This window comes from Pristis pectinata, chromosome 18 (assembly GCF_009764475.1).
Source record: "Pristis pectinata isolate sPriPec2 chromosome 18, sPriPec2.1.pri, whole genome shotgun sequence".
Lineage (NCBI taxonomy): Eukaryota > Metazoa > Chordata > Chondrichthyes > Rhinopristiformes > Pristidae > Pristis > Pristis pectinata.
Genome location: NC_067422.1, coordinates 35,964,893 through 35,982,816, shown reverse-complemented (window position 1 = coordinate 35,982,816; position 17,924 = coordinate 35,964,893). Strand labels below are relative to the sequence as shown.

The 17,924-nt window shown below is 41.1% G+C and overlaps 1 protein-coding gene across 1 annotated transcript in view; it reads left to right on the top strand.

Annotated features, from left to right (window-relative positions):
• The window catches only part of tmem94 (transmembrane protein 94), a 93,400-nt gene that overhangs the window by 57,023 nt on the left and 18,453 nt on the right, over positions 1 to 17,924 (top strand). Inside the window, 10 exon segments of the mRNA XM_052033348.1 lie at positions 132 to 201; positions 1,141 to 1,276; positions 1,860 to 1,975; positions 2,479 to 2,578; positions 3,324 to 3,432; positions 4,876 to 5,065; positions 10,150 to 10,227; positions 11,905 to 11,990; positions 14,121 to 14,202; positions 16,238 to 16,383. Coding sequence (XP_051889308.1) covers positions 132 to 201; positions 1,141 to 1,276; positions 1,860 to 1,975; positions 2,479 to 2,578; positions 3,324 to 3,432; positions 4,876 to 5,065; positions 10,150 to 10,227; positions 11,905 to 11,990; positions 14,121 to 14,202; positions 16,238 to 16,383 — 1,113 coding nt within the window.

The window sequence follows — 17,924 nt, the reverse complement described above, 5'->3', positions numbered from 1 at the left end:
CCTACCCTTGACATTCAATGGCATCATCAAAGTCAGATCCTCCACTCTCAACATACTGGGGGTGTGGGGATGAGGACATCACCTTTGACTGGAAACTTAACTGGAATAACCATATATGGTTGCTCGACCAGATCAGAGGCTGGGTGTCCTGTCGTGAATGATTTACCTTCGACTTCCCAAAGCCTTCCCACCATCTACAAGGTATGTGATGATCTTGGAACACTTCTTGCCCGATGAGTGCAGCTCTAACTCTCGATACCCTATTGACTACAGTAAATATTCACTTCTGCCACCTGTGCATTGTGGCTGCATTATGTCCCATTTGACAAAATGTACATCAACTCTCCAAGGCTTTCTATAAAAAAACTTCCAAACATGCAACCGCAAATCTAGAAAAAAGGGTAGTCATTTAGTGTGAACACTGCCTGCAAGTTCTCCTCAAAGGTGTGCACTGTGTCTTGTACTCTAAATCCTGCAACCAAAATCAATGCACATAGTTTAACACAGCTTTCACTCTTTTGTTATCCCTGTGCTTTAACAAAAACTACTTCCCAGGAAGATTTTAATTATTGATACCCATCTACTCTTGGTGATCATTCTTGCTCCAGAATTGGGACATGTAATCTGAAGTGACTGCTTATGAAGATAATTTTAAGGTGGGGTATTAAACTGACTCTAGTTTCCCTGTTCAAGGAAAAAATCTCTTACATTTTTCAGAAAAAAAAGTTCTCTTGGTTTCTGTTCTAATTTTGGTCTCCTAGCATCATCAAAAATATTTTGTGCTGCATCTTTTCATTTGGTGTTACTAAATTAAATTTGAGAGCCAGATTAAGACTTCAATGTTTGTAAGTGATTAACTGCAAAGTTCTTTAGGGTGTCCCACCGAAGAAAGTCACTAAATGCATGCCTGATCATTGTTCCTTTATTTAACAATATGTTGTAATTTCATTTGCATGTATAAATCTCCCCGTGTCATTTGTTTTGCTTGTAAGGGGGTGGTGGGGGGGGGGGGGGGGGGGCAGTGGGGAGGAAATATCCTGATGACTTGACTTATCTTAAGCTGTACTTGGAAATTCTCTTCTCATAAAAAGGATGCAGCTGAGCACTTGCTTAGCTTATAATAGTCTGTCTTTTGCCCAGGTATTTGCAGAAAAGATGGGTTTAGAAACAGGCTGGAACTGTCACATCTCTCTACTGCCGTATGGTGGAGGCTCTGGTTCTGAGATCCCGCAGTCCAGCCCAAGCCACACTGGCTCTCTGCATGATGACCTTCAGGGTAGGGGACCTTTTAATACTTTCTCCTGAAACCTGTGGAAAAGGTGCATGACCAGTGTAATGTGTGCAGAATGTCATATCCACTCTAAAATCTGCTGTACGGGCTGTACCTGTGTATAATTTGTTGTACATGGACACACGTGTATATGCCCCACCATCTCTACTCCCATTCCACCACCTATATTTGCTCTCTTGTATGCAGCAGAGTTGTGTTGGAGTGCAGTCGAAACAAATCTTTAAAGCTGTTGCCTTTGAACTGATGTTTAAAGTGCAGTTCTTTGTTTTTTCATAGTTAATAAATTTTGCATTATTTTAAAGGCAGCAGCTTTGTGATTTTATGCATAACAGTTAAAGATTAACTACTGTTTGACTCCAACAGCCTATTAAATTCCTACAGCCTTTAATATTGTGGGTCTGAGCTACCTTCATTTCTTCATACTGGGTAAGGAAGACAACACAACAGGCTGTGCTGAGAACACAGTCTTTGGAGATGTTAGCTGGCTTCATTCTATTCCTTCAAGTCAGTGGAGGCAGTTGAACCCTGCTGAATCTTATTATAGCCATTGATCTTTATAATTGCGTAGATTCGAAGGATGATGCAGAGGGAGCATTACTAATGGAAGAAGAAAGACACTCTGATCTCATTAGCTTCCAGCCAACGGACAGTGATGTGCCCAGCTTTTTGGAAGATCATAACAGGGTAAGTTGGAGTTTTGGTGATGGATCTGTGCTGAATTTGTGGTCAGTACTTCCATTATATAAACTGAGATTTACCCTGAACTCTTTGCCTCATAATGGTTGGAACAAATGTAAACATTGAGGTTTTGCAAGTTCATGAAACAGTAATTAATCTGCAACCATTGTACATCATTTCTTATTGATAACACTACAAGTCAGAGAGCTTCTAATGTATCTTGTTGATCTTGAGAATTGAATCCAAGGAAACCATTTTTAAGCAATTTGCACAGCACAGTTTTAGCAATGACGGCAAAATGCCTTTATTACAGCCTTTTAATAAAGTAAAATGTCCCACAGAAGCACTAACCAGCAGAATTTAATACAATTGGGGAATTGAAGGGTGTATCGATTACATATCATTCTGAACCATGCCTTGGATAGCTCCAGTACAGTCAGCATACACCATTGTTACACTTTTAATTTTTCTTTTGCAGTAGTATAAATGAAACACTACTTTACTTTTAGGCTAAACTGCCACGAGGAATCCACCAAGTGCGACCACATCTCCAGAACATTGATAATGTGCCTTTACTGGTCCCTCTGTTCACCGACTGCACTCAGGACAGTAAGTGACCATCTACTGTGTACTTTTAGCCACAGTAATAATATTGTCTCGTGACCTTACTTTGAACTGGTAAATGAAGGGTACTGATTGAACTGAATTGGCAAAATAAAAATCTAGGGAGAAATTTCTTTTATTCACTGTGAATTGCAGTGAGATGTTGCCTTGAGGATGTTGGTGCAGATTGAATAGTGGTTTTCAAAAGAGCATACCATAACAGAGTAGAGGGCTAATTGGATAGCCCTTTCAGAACTAACCGGGTCACAAAATCACTCATTTAGTTGTTTACACTCGTCCATTCCAAATGTCTTGGTATTTGTCACGTAAGTAACACTAGATTTTCATAAGTCTGTAAGACTGGAAGCAGTACAAAATTTGGTTCAGCAATCCTCAAGAAACCTGGCCCGGAGATGGCATGACATGTGAATTATCTCCCCTAGATTTCACAGAAGTCATCTGACTTTAAACTCAGTAGCTTTTTTTATATATTGATGGAAGGTCAAAGCTTGCAGCATCTGACTCTCCAAGCATAACAGGTGGGGGGAGGGAATCGGAAAGCTTTAAAAACTTGACATTTTTCAGCAAAGGACAGCTCAAGGGGAGATCTGTGGTTTGGAAGTCCTGCAAGTATTGCGTTAGGGAGTGCAAGGGGTTTGATTGCATTGTGGTTGCAGCGTGCAGGGAGTTCCTTTTTGTGCAATTCCATGAAGTTTTTTGTTACACACAAGCTGCTTTGTTTTTTCCCCAGCAATGTGCGAGATGATGAAGATCATGCAAGAGTACGGGGAGGTGATCTGCTGCTTGGGAAGCTCTGCGAACTTCCGAAACAACTGTCTCTTCCTGCAGAGTGACATTGGGTGAGGATTCTATTCACCATGCATTTGGTTCAGTTCATTTATAAACCAGTCAGAGGTTGCACAAATTAGATGCAGAAGATGCAGTCCTGGCCAGGAATCAATGGGGATTTACTAATTCCTGTGTCCACTCTACTAGAGTAAAGGTGAATTTATGGAATTCTTTTATCTCCTTTTTAGCAAGTGCTGAAGAACTCCTATGGAAAGGCGGAAATGGCCACAGGGATCTTTTGTCACTCTTAGTATTGGCTACTCTCCAGGGTTATTTTAAGAGACGGTTTGATTTTTATGAAGAAATAATTGAAAGTTTGGCTACAGACTAGTTTCTATGCAGCAAGGCCTCAAAAAAAAAGTTAAGGAGTAATCATTTTGGGTAAATGTTGGCCTGAGCACTGAAGTGCTACTGGATCTTTTGCAGGCACCCAAGTGAACAGACAACTCTGTCCTCTGGCTTTGTGCAAAAGTTGGCACCTCTGATACTCCAGCACGCATTAAGTAGGAATTGCAGTTAAGGATATATTCCATAGTTGAGTCTCAGCCCCACAGCTTCTGATTTGGAAGCTGGAGTGCTTTGAACTGAGCTGAACTGGCTCCGTATGATTGACCTTGGTGAACAGTCGCACCGACATTGAGGGTTACCCAGACAGCCAGTAAGACTATCTACTTTGAAATTTCTCTCTTAAGTCTGATGGATCAATGGTATTTGTTTCTGGGCTTATAAATTACAATCTTTTCACACAGTAATCATTGTAGTTTGCATCTGTAAACAATAAAGTATGGAATTAGGAAGAATTAATTAGGAGAAGTTTGGACATAGAAGATCTGGTTGCAAATACAGTTGCAGCTCAATGCAAGTATATAGGTTCTGATAAAGTTTGATTCAGTCACTGCAAACCAGCATACAAATTCTGGTCTGTATGAAAATGGGCTTGGCAAGCAGTGAAAATTCCTAACCCACCTCTAGGCCAATAAGCTCAATTTATATATTTCTATTGATTTTGTACAAATTCATCTAGAAAGAAAATGCTGAAATATTGGAAATTTATAGGCAGATTAGTATCTTGCCATCAGTCTTCAAGTATCTTACAAACAGCTGATGATTGAGAGAAATGTTTAAGTCTCGGACAAATGGGGGAAAGTGGAGGGAGATTCCACAGTAACAGCAATTGCAGAGAGGGTGAAATGGGGAACTCGTAGCGTTCTTGAATGTCCTTCGGTTAGCAGCATTGTAAACATTATAACCTGGCTGTTCAGTAGGTACCAGCCATAAGGCGAGGGAAGAAAACTAAGAGGTGGTGCCCTATCATGACTGGTGATTTGTTACTGAATGATGGGCAGTAGTGAATTGCCGTGTTGCAGGTTTAAGGATAAACTGGGCAGTCTTTTTAAAACATTTGTTGTCCACCTGTGATTCATGATTCCTTACTCAGTTTTTATTTATTACAGTGTTGCAATGGATCCTCTCTACCCGTCCCGCTGTTCCTGGGAGACCTTTGGCTATGCCACCAGCGCAAATGTTTCCTTTGATTCTGATGAACTTTCACCTCTGCAATTATCCGGCCTCTTGAACAGTCTGCCTTGTTCCATTTTCTTTCACCAGGAGGAAAGTATCAGCATCATCAAACTCATCGAACAGGTAGGTGTTTGTCTTCAAGCTGCAAAATAATCCTCCGCTACAGGGACAATTTTTCCCCCAGTTCCCTTGCATTTGGTGCTCAGATGCACTAACTTCAATTCTGAATTAAGGTTTTTTTTCTGCCAGCCCCATCCTATGATGCAGTCGCATGCTTTATCAATGGACAATCCCTTTTTCTGAGGTGAGGTTAGAATAGATGAGCATTGGGATATTTAAATAAAAAACACTTCAGAATATTTTTTCTTTTGTGAATTTATGTCGTCTTCTGTCCACGTGAAATCTGATACTCTTCCAAAAGGTTCTTGTACGGTTGCTGAATCGAGTGCACTAATGGTGGTATCCAAGTCTGATGCACCCTCTCTTAACAGCAACCTCTGAGATTATGGATTGTTCAATTTACTTAGAGCAACAATAATGTAGGAGCTGGAGTATTACAGACTTCTGATTATTTTCCATTTTTATTTTTATCTTGATTTGGATCTGACAGCATCTTTGGAGAGAGAAACAGGGTTTCAGGTTGATGGCTTTTCTTCACAAGTTTTGATGAAAGGTTATTGATTTGAATTTATTAATAGTTTTTCACTCCACAGATGCTGCCTAACCTGAGTATTTCCAGTGTCTTATTTCAGATATGGTGTATATTGCTTTTGAATAAAGTAGATTTTCTTCATTCAGGAGTCACAATTGCTGCATAACCAACTAGAGTGTAAGACTGAGGGGTGGTCTGGTCATGGTATTTAATGACCAGATTAAATGGTCAGTAAATACCATGGTGATGTGATGTGTTTTTAAAATCAAAGCACAAGGAGCAGGAATAAGCCAGTAGACCCCTTGAGACTAACCACACAAAGGTAATAGAAATCTAGAATGTGCTTTTTTTCCCCCCAGACCGACTTCTTGCCCTGCCTCCAAAGTTACTGCACCATGGAACAACTGGAGGATGTCAGACTGAGGGCAATTAAAGTCTGAATGAATATGAAGTAAAAACAGATGTGAATTTGAGGTGCCAATCACCCAATATCAGATTGAATAGAGCTGCAGGCCAGAGGTGGCTGAATGCTCTACTTGTGTTCTGATGTTACCACTTCTGACTAAGTAGCATGCTGCGTTGTCTGTGCAGTTGCTACACTTGAAATGCAATGTATATGGGAAAGACTTTTAAATGTGCGTACTTTTTTCCTGACTTGTGTTGAGGAGGCACCTCAGGTTAAAAATGGAAAATAGGAAAATAAACAGGGCAATCATTCTTGGATGGTTAGTCTATTTGTGTAAAGAATGTGACTACTACATAGCTGAGGATCAAGCATCGGAAAGCTTGTAACGTGATAATCTCAGTAGCAAATGGGAATGAAATGTCTGTCATCATATCACGGCATAGTATTTGCTGCCTCAGGATCTGAAGATAAATCCACACAGAGTGCAGCATTTAAATTTACAAAAGTATATTGGAAGGCACCAAAGAAATACTGTAGTGAAATTTTTCACACTATTAAACATTTGAGTGTGCTGTACAGGAGCAGACTGTCCATTCCAGCAGGTTTACGTTGCCATTTATGCTTCCTTTGCCCACTGCTAATCATACCAGCAATTTTCTATTTCTTTGCCCTCCTTGTATCTATCTCGTTTCTCCTTAAACATCTTTATGCTCTTTGCCTCAACTACAACATGGGGTAGCGAGTTCCACACCTGAACTGCGGTGGAAACGGAGCAAGATAGGTGGTTCTGTGTATTTTGCATTGTTACTGCCTTAATCTTCAGCAGCCTCAAGGATGCCTTCCAAGATATTTTTTAAAATGCATTCTGCAGCAGCATTACCCTAGAGTAATCTTCAGGTATTCACCAAATGTTCATTGCAGTGAATCGTCGGATAGCACTTGGACAGAGCAGTGGTGATGTTGCAGTTCCATCTCCCTCTAATTTTGTGGCATTGTTGAGCTGAGAATGTGGAACAAGGTGGGAAGATTGACTACCCGCCCTCCTACATCAGTCATTGAATAGAATCTTCACATTCATTGATCTCAGAATGTGAGTTAATGTTTTCATCAAGGGGTTATCTGGTGGCTTTGTTTCAAAGTGAGTTGTCAGAGCTGATCTGCAGGTGGGGTTGCTCCATTTATCAGTGAACAACAGACCATTTATCAGTGCAAGATCAATGCTGACGTTTGCATGCTGTGCAGATGTCTCACAGGAGAGGTATTGAAAGGGTTGTGCTCAAGGATGTGTGGAGGCTTCCATTTGAAGAACGATGACGTTAACATCTCTAATCTCACTGGTCAGTATTCCCATCACAGCACGGAGACTGCCATTGTGTCAGTCATCCTCGGGCTTGATTGGTTAGATTTCCATCAGTCAGCATGCTTGTTTGCAAGTAGGGAAGGTGTGGTGTTGAACTTGCATTGACACAGCTGTGTGGATGATCCTTAAAGATCATTTTCAAAAGTTAGGAAATTAATAGCAATCATGGGTTTCCCGAGTTGTATATTCCAAAATGTTCTGTAGAATGGCAGAGAGGAAGGGAAGAGTGTCCACTGCGGCAAAAATATATTTCTTCAGCTCATCCAGATTGTTTGACTATGGAAGGCCTCACAATAAAGCCCAATTCTGCCTCTAATCCCCCCACACCTTGACTGTCATCATGGTGACAGCAAGTGCCCTTGGATGAAGGAGGGAATTGTAGCTAACTGTTTCTTGCCCATCCCTGGTCAAAAGGGACAAGGAACAGTTGCACATCCTGCTAAGTTGACAGCTTGAGGTCAGCTAATTCAGCCATCAGACTGGGCTTTCTCTCTGTAATTCATTATCACAGCACAAGCTAGATTTATATAAGTAACCATATGGGTGGCTGTACTAGTTATTTAAAGTTGCATTCTAAATTGGTACACACCACCTTAAACACCTGTAACACAATGCAAAGTTGATATACTGGATTCTGAAAAAGTTTTCTACATAATTCATGACTTATTGCTGAAGTGGTGCCAGTCCTAGTGATGATCCCACTGATGTTTGGTAATGGGATCCCTGAAGAACAGCATGCTGTCTAAATATATGCTGAGGTATTTTGGCTGATCAGCATTTCAAGGTTAAAGCTATCCATGTCACTTGGGAGGTATTCTCCAAGAAATGTGCAATGAACCAAGTTGGATCAGATTTTGTATATACTTGGTCTCAGTGGCTAGTTGCCGACGAGTTTATGCTGTGTACCTACCCAGAGACTGCCAGTCATTAATCTGGGGATAACCAGAAATATACTGATGAATCATTCCTGTAGCAGGATGTTAATTTTATAATCAAAACTCTGGGGAATGCGTAAGTAGCAGTTACATTTTTATAACTGGGTGTTTCAAATCATAATGAGTACAGCATAAAACGAGGCCATTCAGCCTGTCATGCCTGCACTGATTCTGTTAGAGCAACTCTCTAGTTCCACACCTTCTGTCTGTAGCCTTAATTCTTTTCTCCACCATATGTTTATCCAATTCCCTCTTGAAAGCCACAGTGGAACCTGCTTCCTCCACAACGGTAAGCAGTGTTTCAGATTCCAACCACATGCTTATATAAAAATAGCTTTCCTCATGTCACTCTTAATTCTCTTCCCCTTTATTATATACTCATGAACTGATAGTAATCAACCCCTTCGCAAAACAGAACGGTGTTCTACCATCCACTTGTCATTTTATATACCATCACATCTCTTCTCAGCCTTCTCTTCGAAGAAAACAGTCCCAGCCCCTCTGATCCATCCTTGTATCCATTGTCCCTCATCCCAGCAATCATTGTCGTACATCTTTTCTGGATGGTCTTGAATGCCTTTACCTTCTGCAAGTATTTTTTTAATGATGCATAATATTCGACCATGGAAGGCATCACCCCTAATGCCCATTCCTGTCTTGCACCTTTGTGACTTGACTGGATGAGAATCAGGAGGAAGAAATAAAACTGAATATCACTATTTTAATTTAATATCACTGTAAATGTAGCTATGAATGCACTGGTTTATCTATTTAGTGAAGTTGGTCGAGGAATAAATGTTTGGCAGGGCATTAGCGAGAAGTCCCCTCTTCAGAATAGCCTTTTCTGTGTGTCTGTGGGGAGGCTACCTGTGAAACCTTGCATCTGAAAGAAGGTAACTCTGGCACTGCCTTTGCTCTCCTGGAGGTGACATTAACATTCATTGTGGAGGGTCTCGTCCCAAAAAATAAAAGTTTCCTCATTTTATGATACTTTGGACTTCAAACACCAGATAGCACAAACCAAACATTGAACAGTTAGAAATGAACAGGAAGTTCAAACACAATTCACCTTCACCCAGAAGACAACTTCATTACTTGTGTAAGATAACAATGTGGCATAATCTAAGTGTTCCTGCGAGATGGTTGGGAGAGTTGAGTGTCATCCCATAAACATGGAACCTGACATGACTTCAGTGATGATCACTGAAAGGCTGGCAAGAAAGTGAAATAGAAAGGAATTAATAATAGATCCTTGGGAGACTTTGAAGGCATGAGTGTAGGAGAAGACCTTGTCTAAGTGACTGAGGTTAAAAAACTAGCCTTCATCTTTACGATTCACCAGCACTGACTCTTAGCCCATCTTCCTTTATAAGAATGTAAATAGGTAATGCAATTAAAGCAAGCAATGTAAAAAGAATTGGGAGACAATTAGATTTTCTAAGAGGACTGGTTTGGTAGAATTACTATTGCTAATACTTCTGCATTATGAAAAATGACTAATATGCAGCCCACAATTTTGTACCTTTCATTGGTTGAGGTTGCACAATTTTCCTGTGTGTGTAGTCAATGGGCAAGCATCCATCCCAGGAAACTGAAGTCTCCTGAGCTGAATGAATCTTGCTATTATCCTCAGTGGTGTAATTCATCAGGCTAGATTGCTAGCTTTCCCATTCACTGTTCGTCAGACAGTGCCAAATGAAGGCTTGGTTAAACAAAGAACAGATGTTGTCCATGCACAAATGTGATGGTGTCCACATGTATAGTGTGTTTGTATATAATTTGCAAAAGGTATAGCAGAACTGAACACAACTTTGCTACTGTTTAATTTAACAAGTGTTCCCATTTTTTCTATAGGCACGGCACACTACATATGGAATCAGAAAATGCTTTCTGTTCCTGTTACAGTGTCAGCTTACTCTTGTCTTCATACAGGTAGGAAAATAGATTTTTGTTTTCTCTGTACATTTACCTGACATGGGTCAGATCTTCAGTGTGCAAATACTCAGCAAAATGGCAAATATTTGGTTCTTTCTGCTGTTTTGGCTGTTCTGCAGTCAGCAGAGGATGTTTGAACTCTCTTCTCTCCCTACTCAACCCCTTGCCTCTGACACACTTCCCCGCCCCGCCCCCCCAATGTGAATAACTTATTCCTGGCCAGAGTGCTGTCCCAACACTTACATTACTCAGTCTTAATCTCACCTGCCTCTTTACCCATTTCTCTGTAATCATAGCTACCGTAATTAAAGTCCCCTCTTCCAGAAGATACAAAAGCTTGAAAACTAGCACCATCAGACGCAAGGGCAGCTTCTATCCCAGTGTTACAAGGCCCTTGAATGGACCTTGTACGATAAAGATGAACTCTTGATCTCACAATCTACCTTGTCATGACCCTTGCACCTTATTGTCTACCTGCACTGCACTTTGTAACTGTAACTGCAACACTATATTCTGTTATTGCTTTTCCTTTTGTACTACCTCGATGTACTTGTATTTTGAAATGATCTGTCTGGATGGCATGCAAAACAAAGCTTTTCACTGTACCTCGGTACATATGACAATAATAAACCAATTAGCAATTTGCAGTAAATTATGTAAAATCGTTTTGAGGATTTTGTGTTTTTGATCTAGCTCATTTCGAACAGGAAATGTTCCCTGAGATCCATCACACACTTGAATCAGTTCCCACTTCTTTTCAGTTGTAGACCACGTCAATGCAACGTTTCCACTTCATCAGTTTAGAATTTTAGCTCTCTGATGAACCTTTGGTTCAATTCAGAATGACCCTAGAGCCTCTATCTTAACCTCTACTGTATGCCATCTTTGTTATCCTTGACTGTTGAAGAGATGTTCAACTGTGAGTTGAATATCCCTTAAACAGGTTGTTCTCCTTCTGGTTTAATCCTGCTCTCCCTGGGGAATGTGGAAGTTTCATCCCAGGAACAAGAGCCAGTTTTTCTTTGTTGTCCTTGGCTTATGGTCAATCTCCAGCTGTACTCCAGCTGAAATTGGCAAATCGAGCGGAGTGAGAATTAAATCTTTCGGGTCTGCATTGCTTAGTGCCACAGTGCTTGTCTGAGTCGTCAAAACCACTCTTGATCTGCCTACCTAGGCATGTTGAGAGTGAAGCTGTTGCCTGTGATTGAAATTAGGGCTAACGCTTTTCCCATGTGACCTGTACTGTCTTCGAGTCAGAGTAAAGCAGCATGGAAATGGGTCCTTTGGACCAACTCGTCCACACTGACCAAGATGCCCATCTAAGCTTGTCCCATTTGCCAGCGTTGGGCCCATATCCCTCTAAACCTTTCCTAACTGTGTATCTGTCCAAGTGTCTTTTAAATATTATTGTACCTGCCTCAACCACATCCTCTGGCAGCTCGTTCCACCACCCTCTGTGTGAAGAAGTTGCCTTCAAAACTTATAAATCTTTTCCCTCTCACCTTAAACCTGTGCCCTCTAGTTTTTGATTCCCTTTCCCTGGGAAACAGGACTGAATGTGTTGTCTACTGGGTCATATCACTGTTGTAATTGTACACTGTTCTTTAATATGTTTACCACTAATGTGGGCATGATGATCCCCCATTTATACCGGACTCTCTTGTATTTGAGCAGTTTTTGGCCTGTCTGGTTCAGCTGCCTCCACCTCTCGGCACCACTGATGTTCTCTGGCTATCCTGCTTCTGTTACCCATTGCTCAGGTAGGTATGCACTGCACCTGTGAGCAACAAATCCAAGGGAAAGCTGTTAGTTTTTGCTCATCATTAGGTTGGAAATAGCATTGATGCTCCTGATGTATAAAAACAATGTGGATATAGAATTACTGGTGAAAAAATATTAAAAACCTCCATTCTGATTATAGAGTTGGAAGTGTGCTACTTTGAAAGAACTACAGTCATTCTCCTGCCATCTTTCCATAGCCCTGCAACATTTTCTCCAAGTATTTATCCACTTCTGTTTCTTATAGTTATTGATCCTGCTTCCATCACCTTTTGTGTGCCAGTGTGCTCCAGATCAGAGCAATCTGCTGCAGAATCACAATTTTCATGCTCTTTTATCTTTTGCCAATTACCCTAAATTTGTTTTCTGCCTCTGTAAACAGTTTCTGTCTGTTTATTCTGTCAAAACGCTTTGTGATTTGAACTCCTGGACTAAATCTTCCACTAACCTTCTGTGTTGGAAGGAGAATCCCAGAGTCTCCCTTGTAACTCCCCTACTTAGAGAGGCAAAGTTTAATTCCCAATTGTTACATTACAGATTCCTTATTGTGATTAGTAAGGTGCAATACAAGTATATGGACAGATTAATTATGACTAACTGACTCCCAGCTTTGGAAGGAATGGATGAATGACCTTCAGCTCTCTGTTTAATCTCTCCACACCAGGAAATATATGATATTCTCATTAAGCAGGTTGTTGGATTTTGCTGCAGGCACTGATTCGCTCTATTGGTTGCCAGTTTGTTCATGTATGGAATCAACTAATTGTTTCAATGGATAATACCTGCAGAAAAAAAATGAAAGTTGTATTCCCTGGGCTCTGACCTATGAAGCACAAGGATCTTTGTGTTCCTGTGTAGTCAGGACGAGCTGATGCAGAATAAGTTAGTAAATAACTATTGCTTTTGTCCATGCTATTTTTTTTTCCTGGACATTTGTAATCATATTTAATGCCAGCAGATGCAGTGTTTTATACCCATTGCTGTTTCTCTGCGTAAATCGGAGGAGTTATTATCACCCATTTGCACCGATCCTACTTTGATCCCATCGACTCTCCACAGATTCTGTCACTCACCTGCACAGTAGGGGCAATTTAATTGTGCTTGAGCTTTTGGTAGAACGTGGTTTGTGTTTGCACTGCAGCCATCCTCACATGGAGGGGTGAGATCACTAGGTAACTTTGCTTAACTCTTCATATTGGTTTTATTAGACACCCCTTAGTCAGATGCAGTGGAGGTCTTCTCCATGTGACACTGCATTCTCTTTAGGCATAAAGTTTCCTCTACTTGTAGGATCTCATGTAACTGAATTTGCAAGATCTTAAATGTTCTTAGGAGTTATTGACTGGAAACTGAGGTATTATTTACCTGCACTAATTTCACTTTAGAGTTTTTGGCAAGCACAAAAAAGACGAGGCAAACAAAACTCCCTGAATTCTGAACCAGTGATCTGAAGCTTGGACTTCATGACCTGGGAAGTGGAAGCAGGAGAAGGACATTCAGCCTCTTGTACCTGCTCAGCCATTCAGTAGTGTTGTGGTTAATCTCCCACCTCAGCACCACTGACCCCATATTCCTTGATCTTCATCGAAAAATCTTCTAATCCCCACTTGCTGACTTAGTCCTCTCTGGTAGACAATTCCCCACACTCTGGGTGAAAATATTCCTTTGTCCTGAATGGTCAGCTTCTGATTTTTGGATCCCTGATACCCCAGCCAGGGGGAACGTCATCCCTACATCTGGCCTTCCAAGCCCCATAAGAATTTTGTTTCGGTTTGATCATCTTTCATTGTTCTCAACTTAGTTTTTACGATTGAAAATGGGTAGTTTACGAGTTTAAAAGTACCTCAATAGGGGAACTTTGCCACATCAGAGAAGGAAACATGAGGCGTTATCTATTTCTGATCAGCACATATCGATTATTTCTAAGCAATTTGACGACATTGATCTGCCAACACCCTCATTTGTGGAGTGGCACAAAAATGGATATTGGTCCAAGCTCCCAGTGTACTGGAAGTGCTTAAGTGCAAACAATAACTTAGAGAAAGTAGAGGTTGAACATCTCGGAGAATAAACAAGCTGTGCTTTCATTGTCAGTTTTGTTTTGTCATCAGTGCTGCTTTGTTGGGGAAACCTCCAGACAGTTCGGTGATGACTGTGGCAACAGGAAAAAATTTTGTATCCATTCCAAAAAAGGTGAGACCACACCGCTCCCCGCGCCCACACCCCCCCCCCCTCCCCTCCCCCCCCCGCCGTCATGGATTACTGCAAGATTTCTGTGTGCATTTTATACTAAAAATCTGACTGACCAATTTTGGGAAAAAAGTATCTAAAATAAGGAAATACTTTTTTTAGTAGGTCATATTAGAAGTAGTAACCTGTAATGTATGTATGGCCCTATAACCAGCAAAGCCCACTTTATGTTTTCAACACAAGTATGTTACAGTTTTAGTGCATTTCTTGGAGAAGCAAATGATTTAACACTTATGTTACATACTGGCTTGGCGTCAATGGGCCAGTTTGTCTCTGGTCCCTTCTGGGTATCTATGCATTAATATAGATGTTCATTTAATGTAAGCAATTTAAGCAAAAGACAGTTACCAATAACACAAGAGATTATTACATAGATGTTAACTGGGGGAAATGATTTGCTGCTGATTTGTTTCAATTACAAACTAGAAAGATCATTCTACCCATGACTTGAATAATTATAGCATTTAATTGGCGGATGGCTGGAGGGTGGCTGGTGTTGTGCCGTTATTTAGGAAAGGCTGCAAGGACAAGCCAGGGAACTACAGGCCGATGAGCCTAACAGCAATGGTAGAATGTTACTGGAGGGGATTCTGAGAGCTAGGATCTACCTACATCTGGAAAGGCAAAGACTAATTAGGGTAGGCAGCATGGCTCTGTGCATGAGAAATAGTGTCTTGAATATGACTGAGTTTTTTGAAGAGGTGACCAAGAGGATTGACGAGGACAGGGCAGTAGATGTTGTCTACATGGACTTTGACAAGGTCCTGCATGATAGGGTAGTCTGGAATGTTAGATCACATGGGATCCAGGGTGAGTTAGCCAATTGGATAGGAAATTAGCTTGTGGTAACGGTGAAAGGGTGGTAGTTAAGGGTTGTTTTTCAAATTGGAGCTCTGACCAGTGGTGTTCATCTATATTAACAATTTGGAGTGAATGTAGTTGGCATGGTTAATAAGCTTGTGTATGACACCAAAATTGGTGGTGTAGTGGACAGTAAAGAATGTTATCTAAGATTACAGCAGGATCTAGATCAACTGGTAAAGTGGGCCAAGTATTTGCAGATGGAATTTAACTCAGGCAAGTGTGAAGTGTTGCATTTTGGTAAGTTAAACCAGGGCAGCATTTGCACAGTAAATGGCAGGGTCCTGGAGAGTATTATAGAACAGAGACCTTGGGGAACAAGTACATAGTTCCCTGAAAGTGGCAACAGGGGTAGATAGGGTGGTGGTGAAGGGGTTTGGCACGCTTACCTTCATCGGTCAGGACACTGAGTACAAGAGTTGGTGAGACTGTACTTGGAGTATTGTGCGCAGTTCTGGTCACCCAGCTATAGGAAGAATGTCATTAAGCTGGAAAGGGTGCGGAAAAGACTCAAGGATGTTCCTGGGACAGGAGGGCTTGAGCTATAGGAGAGATTGCATAGGTTGGGGATTTTTTCCCTTGAGCATAAGAAGCTGAGGGGTGACCTTAGAGGTATATAAAATCGTGAGAGGGTAGGGGAGTCTAAAACTGGAGGGCATGGGTTTAAGGTGAGAGGGAAAAGATTCAAAGGGGACCTGAGGGGGAAGATTTTCACACAGAGGGTGGTGGTTATGTGGAACGAGCTGCCAGTGGAAGTGGTAGAGGCAGGTACAATTACAAATGTTTAAAAGATACTTGGACAGGAACGCTGATAGGAAAGGTTTGGAGGGATATGGGCCAAACCCTGGCAAATGGGGCTGGCTCAGCTCAGCAACTTGGTCGGCATGGACGAGTTGGGCTGAAGGACCTGTTTCTGTGCTGTGTAACTCCATGACTCTATCACACATGGGTTAAATAGAAACACTAAACAGTTGTAAGGTGTCACAGCAACAAATCGATTACTTTAAAAGAGAGGAATTCTAATTAGAGTATTAATGTCAGTGTTCCTAATGCTGAGATATACAGATTCACCTGATCCTTGATCTGATCATATTATTGTCTGTGTTCCTTTCTGCAGACTCAGCAGCACTTCCTTGTGTGTTTTCTGATCAAGTTCAGCCTCACTATTTTTGCCTACCTCGTTTGCTTTGGATTTATGCTGCAGGAGTTTTGTAATAAATCTAAATCTTTGAATATTACCAACTGCATGTCAATAATGAACAGGTGAGTGACCATGAGGGGTAGTCTGTTAAAATGGACTTTACCGCTGACTCCAGGAAGAGCCTCTGTATTGAGATAAAAAGCTTTCAGTTAGTCTGTATCCTGCACAGCCCTGGGAAACTCTTTACAATCAAAAGCCTCCTTTTAACATAGTCACTTTGTCCGCTGCCATATTTCTTTCATCAATTTGTATTCCAGAGTTCCACCAAACACCGAGATAATAAAAACAAGATGCTAGAAACATTTGTTTTTATTTCAGAATTCCAGCATCTACAGTTTTTGAGTTTTATTAATGAGGTAATGACCTGCAGATTTGGTTGAGTGATAAAATTTTGGCCAGGGCAGTGGTGGGGAGGAAAGCTTCTTTTCAAGATGGTGCTGTGGACTATTTTACATTTGCCTGAAAGCAGGTGTTTTAGATTTTTATTCAAAAGCTAACACCTTCTGACAATGCAGTGCTGCCTCGCTACTGAACTGGGTTTGTCTGTATGAGTTATGAGCTTAGATCTCTGGCAAAAGATCGGGACTAATAGCTTTCTGACTCGCTGAAGATACCACCTCATGAGTAGCTAAAGCCATCAAGTGGGTTGCTTCTGAGGAATTCTAATGCTTTCTGTCCAAGGAAAGTGCATCTCATGCATTTGTTGTCAGATGAGTGCCTGTCTGTTCTCCAAGGCAAAATGTGTTCTGCTTCCAAACTAGAAGTTAAGAATAAAAAATGAATGGAAGGAAATGACATGCAAAGTCAATAAACATTAAGTAATTTGGTTGTGGTTGTATTAGAAAGTAGGGATGATGAGTATTCAAAGTCTTAGACTACCTCTTGGGTTGATGCTGAATTGCCCATGGTGTATTTACTGTTTTTAGAAATATCACTGCAATTTCTTTCCTTTTACTATAATATTACTTGATTATCCACATCTCAGAACCTAGGAGTCCAGACAAGATGCTGTAAAGGCAGCAGTTGCCTGGAAACTGACTGAACAGGAAGTGAGTAGTAAATGGGCACACCGTGATTTAGAACAAAACCAGAGCTGGAAGAGCTGAGCAGGTCAAGCAGCGTCCTTGGAGGCAAAAGCTAAGTTGAAATTTCGCATCGAGACTTTGCAAAAGGACTGAGATGGCACAGGAAAGATCGCCATTGTATAGCAGAATGTAAAAAAAATCAGTTGGAAATGTGGATGGAGAAATGGCAGATGGAGTTTAATCCAAACAAGTAGATAAGGTGGTAAAGAAGGCATATGGCATATGTGCCTTCATCAGTTGGGGTGTTGAGTATAAAAGTCGGGAAGTGGTGTTGCATCTGTATAAAATTTCAGGCCGCACTTAGATTTATGTGCAGTTCTGGTTGCCACGATACAGGAAGGATGTGAAAGCTTTGGAGAGGGTACAGAAGAGGTTCACCAGAATGTTGCCTGGATTGGAGGGTATCAGCTACAAGAACTGGACAAACTTGGATTGTTACCACTGGAGTGTCAGAGGCTGAGGGGCAACCTGGTAGAATTATGCAAAGCATAAATAGGTTAAGTAGTCTTTCTCCCAGG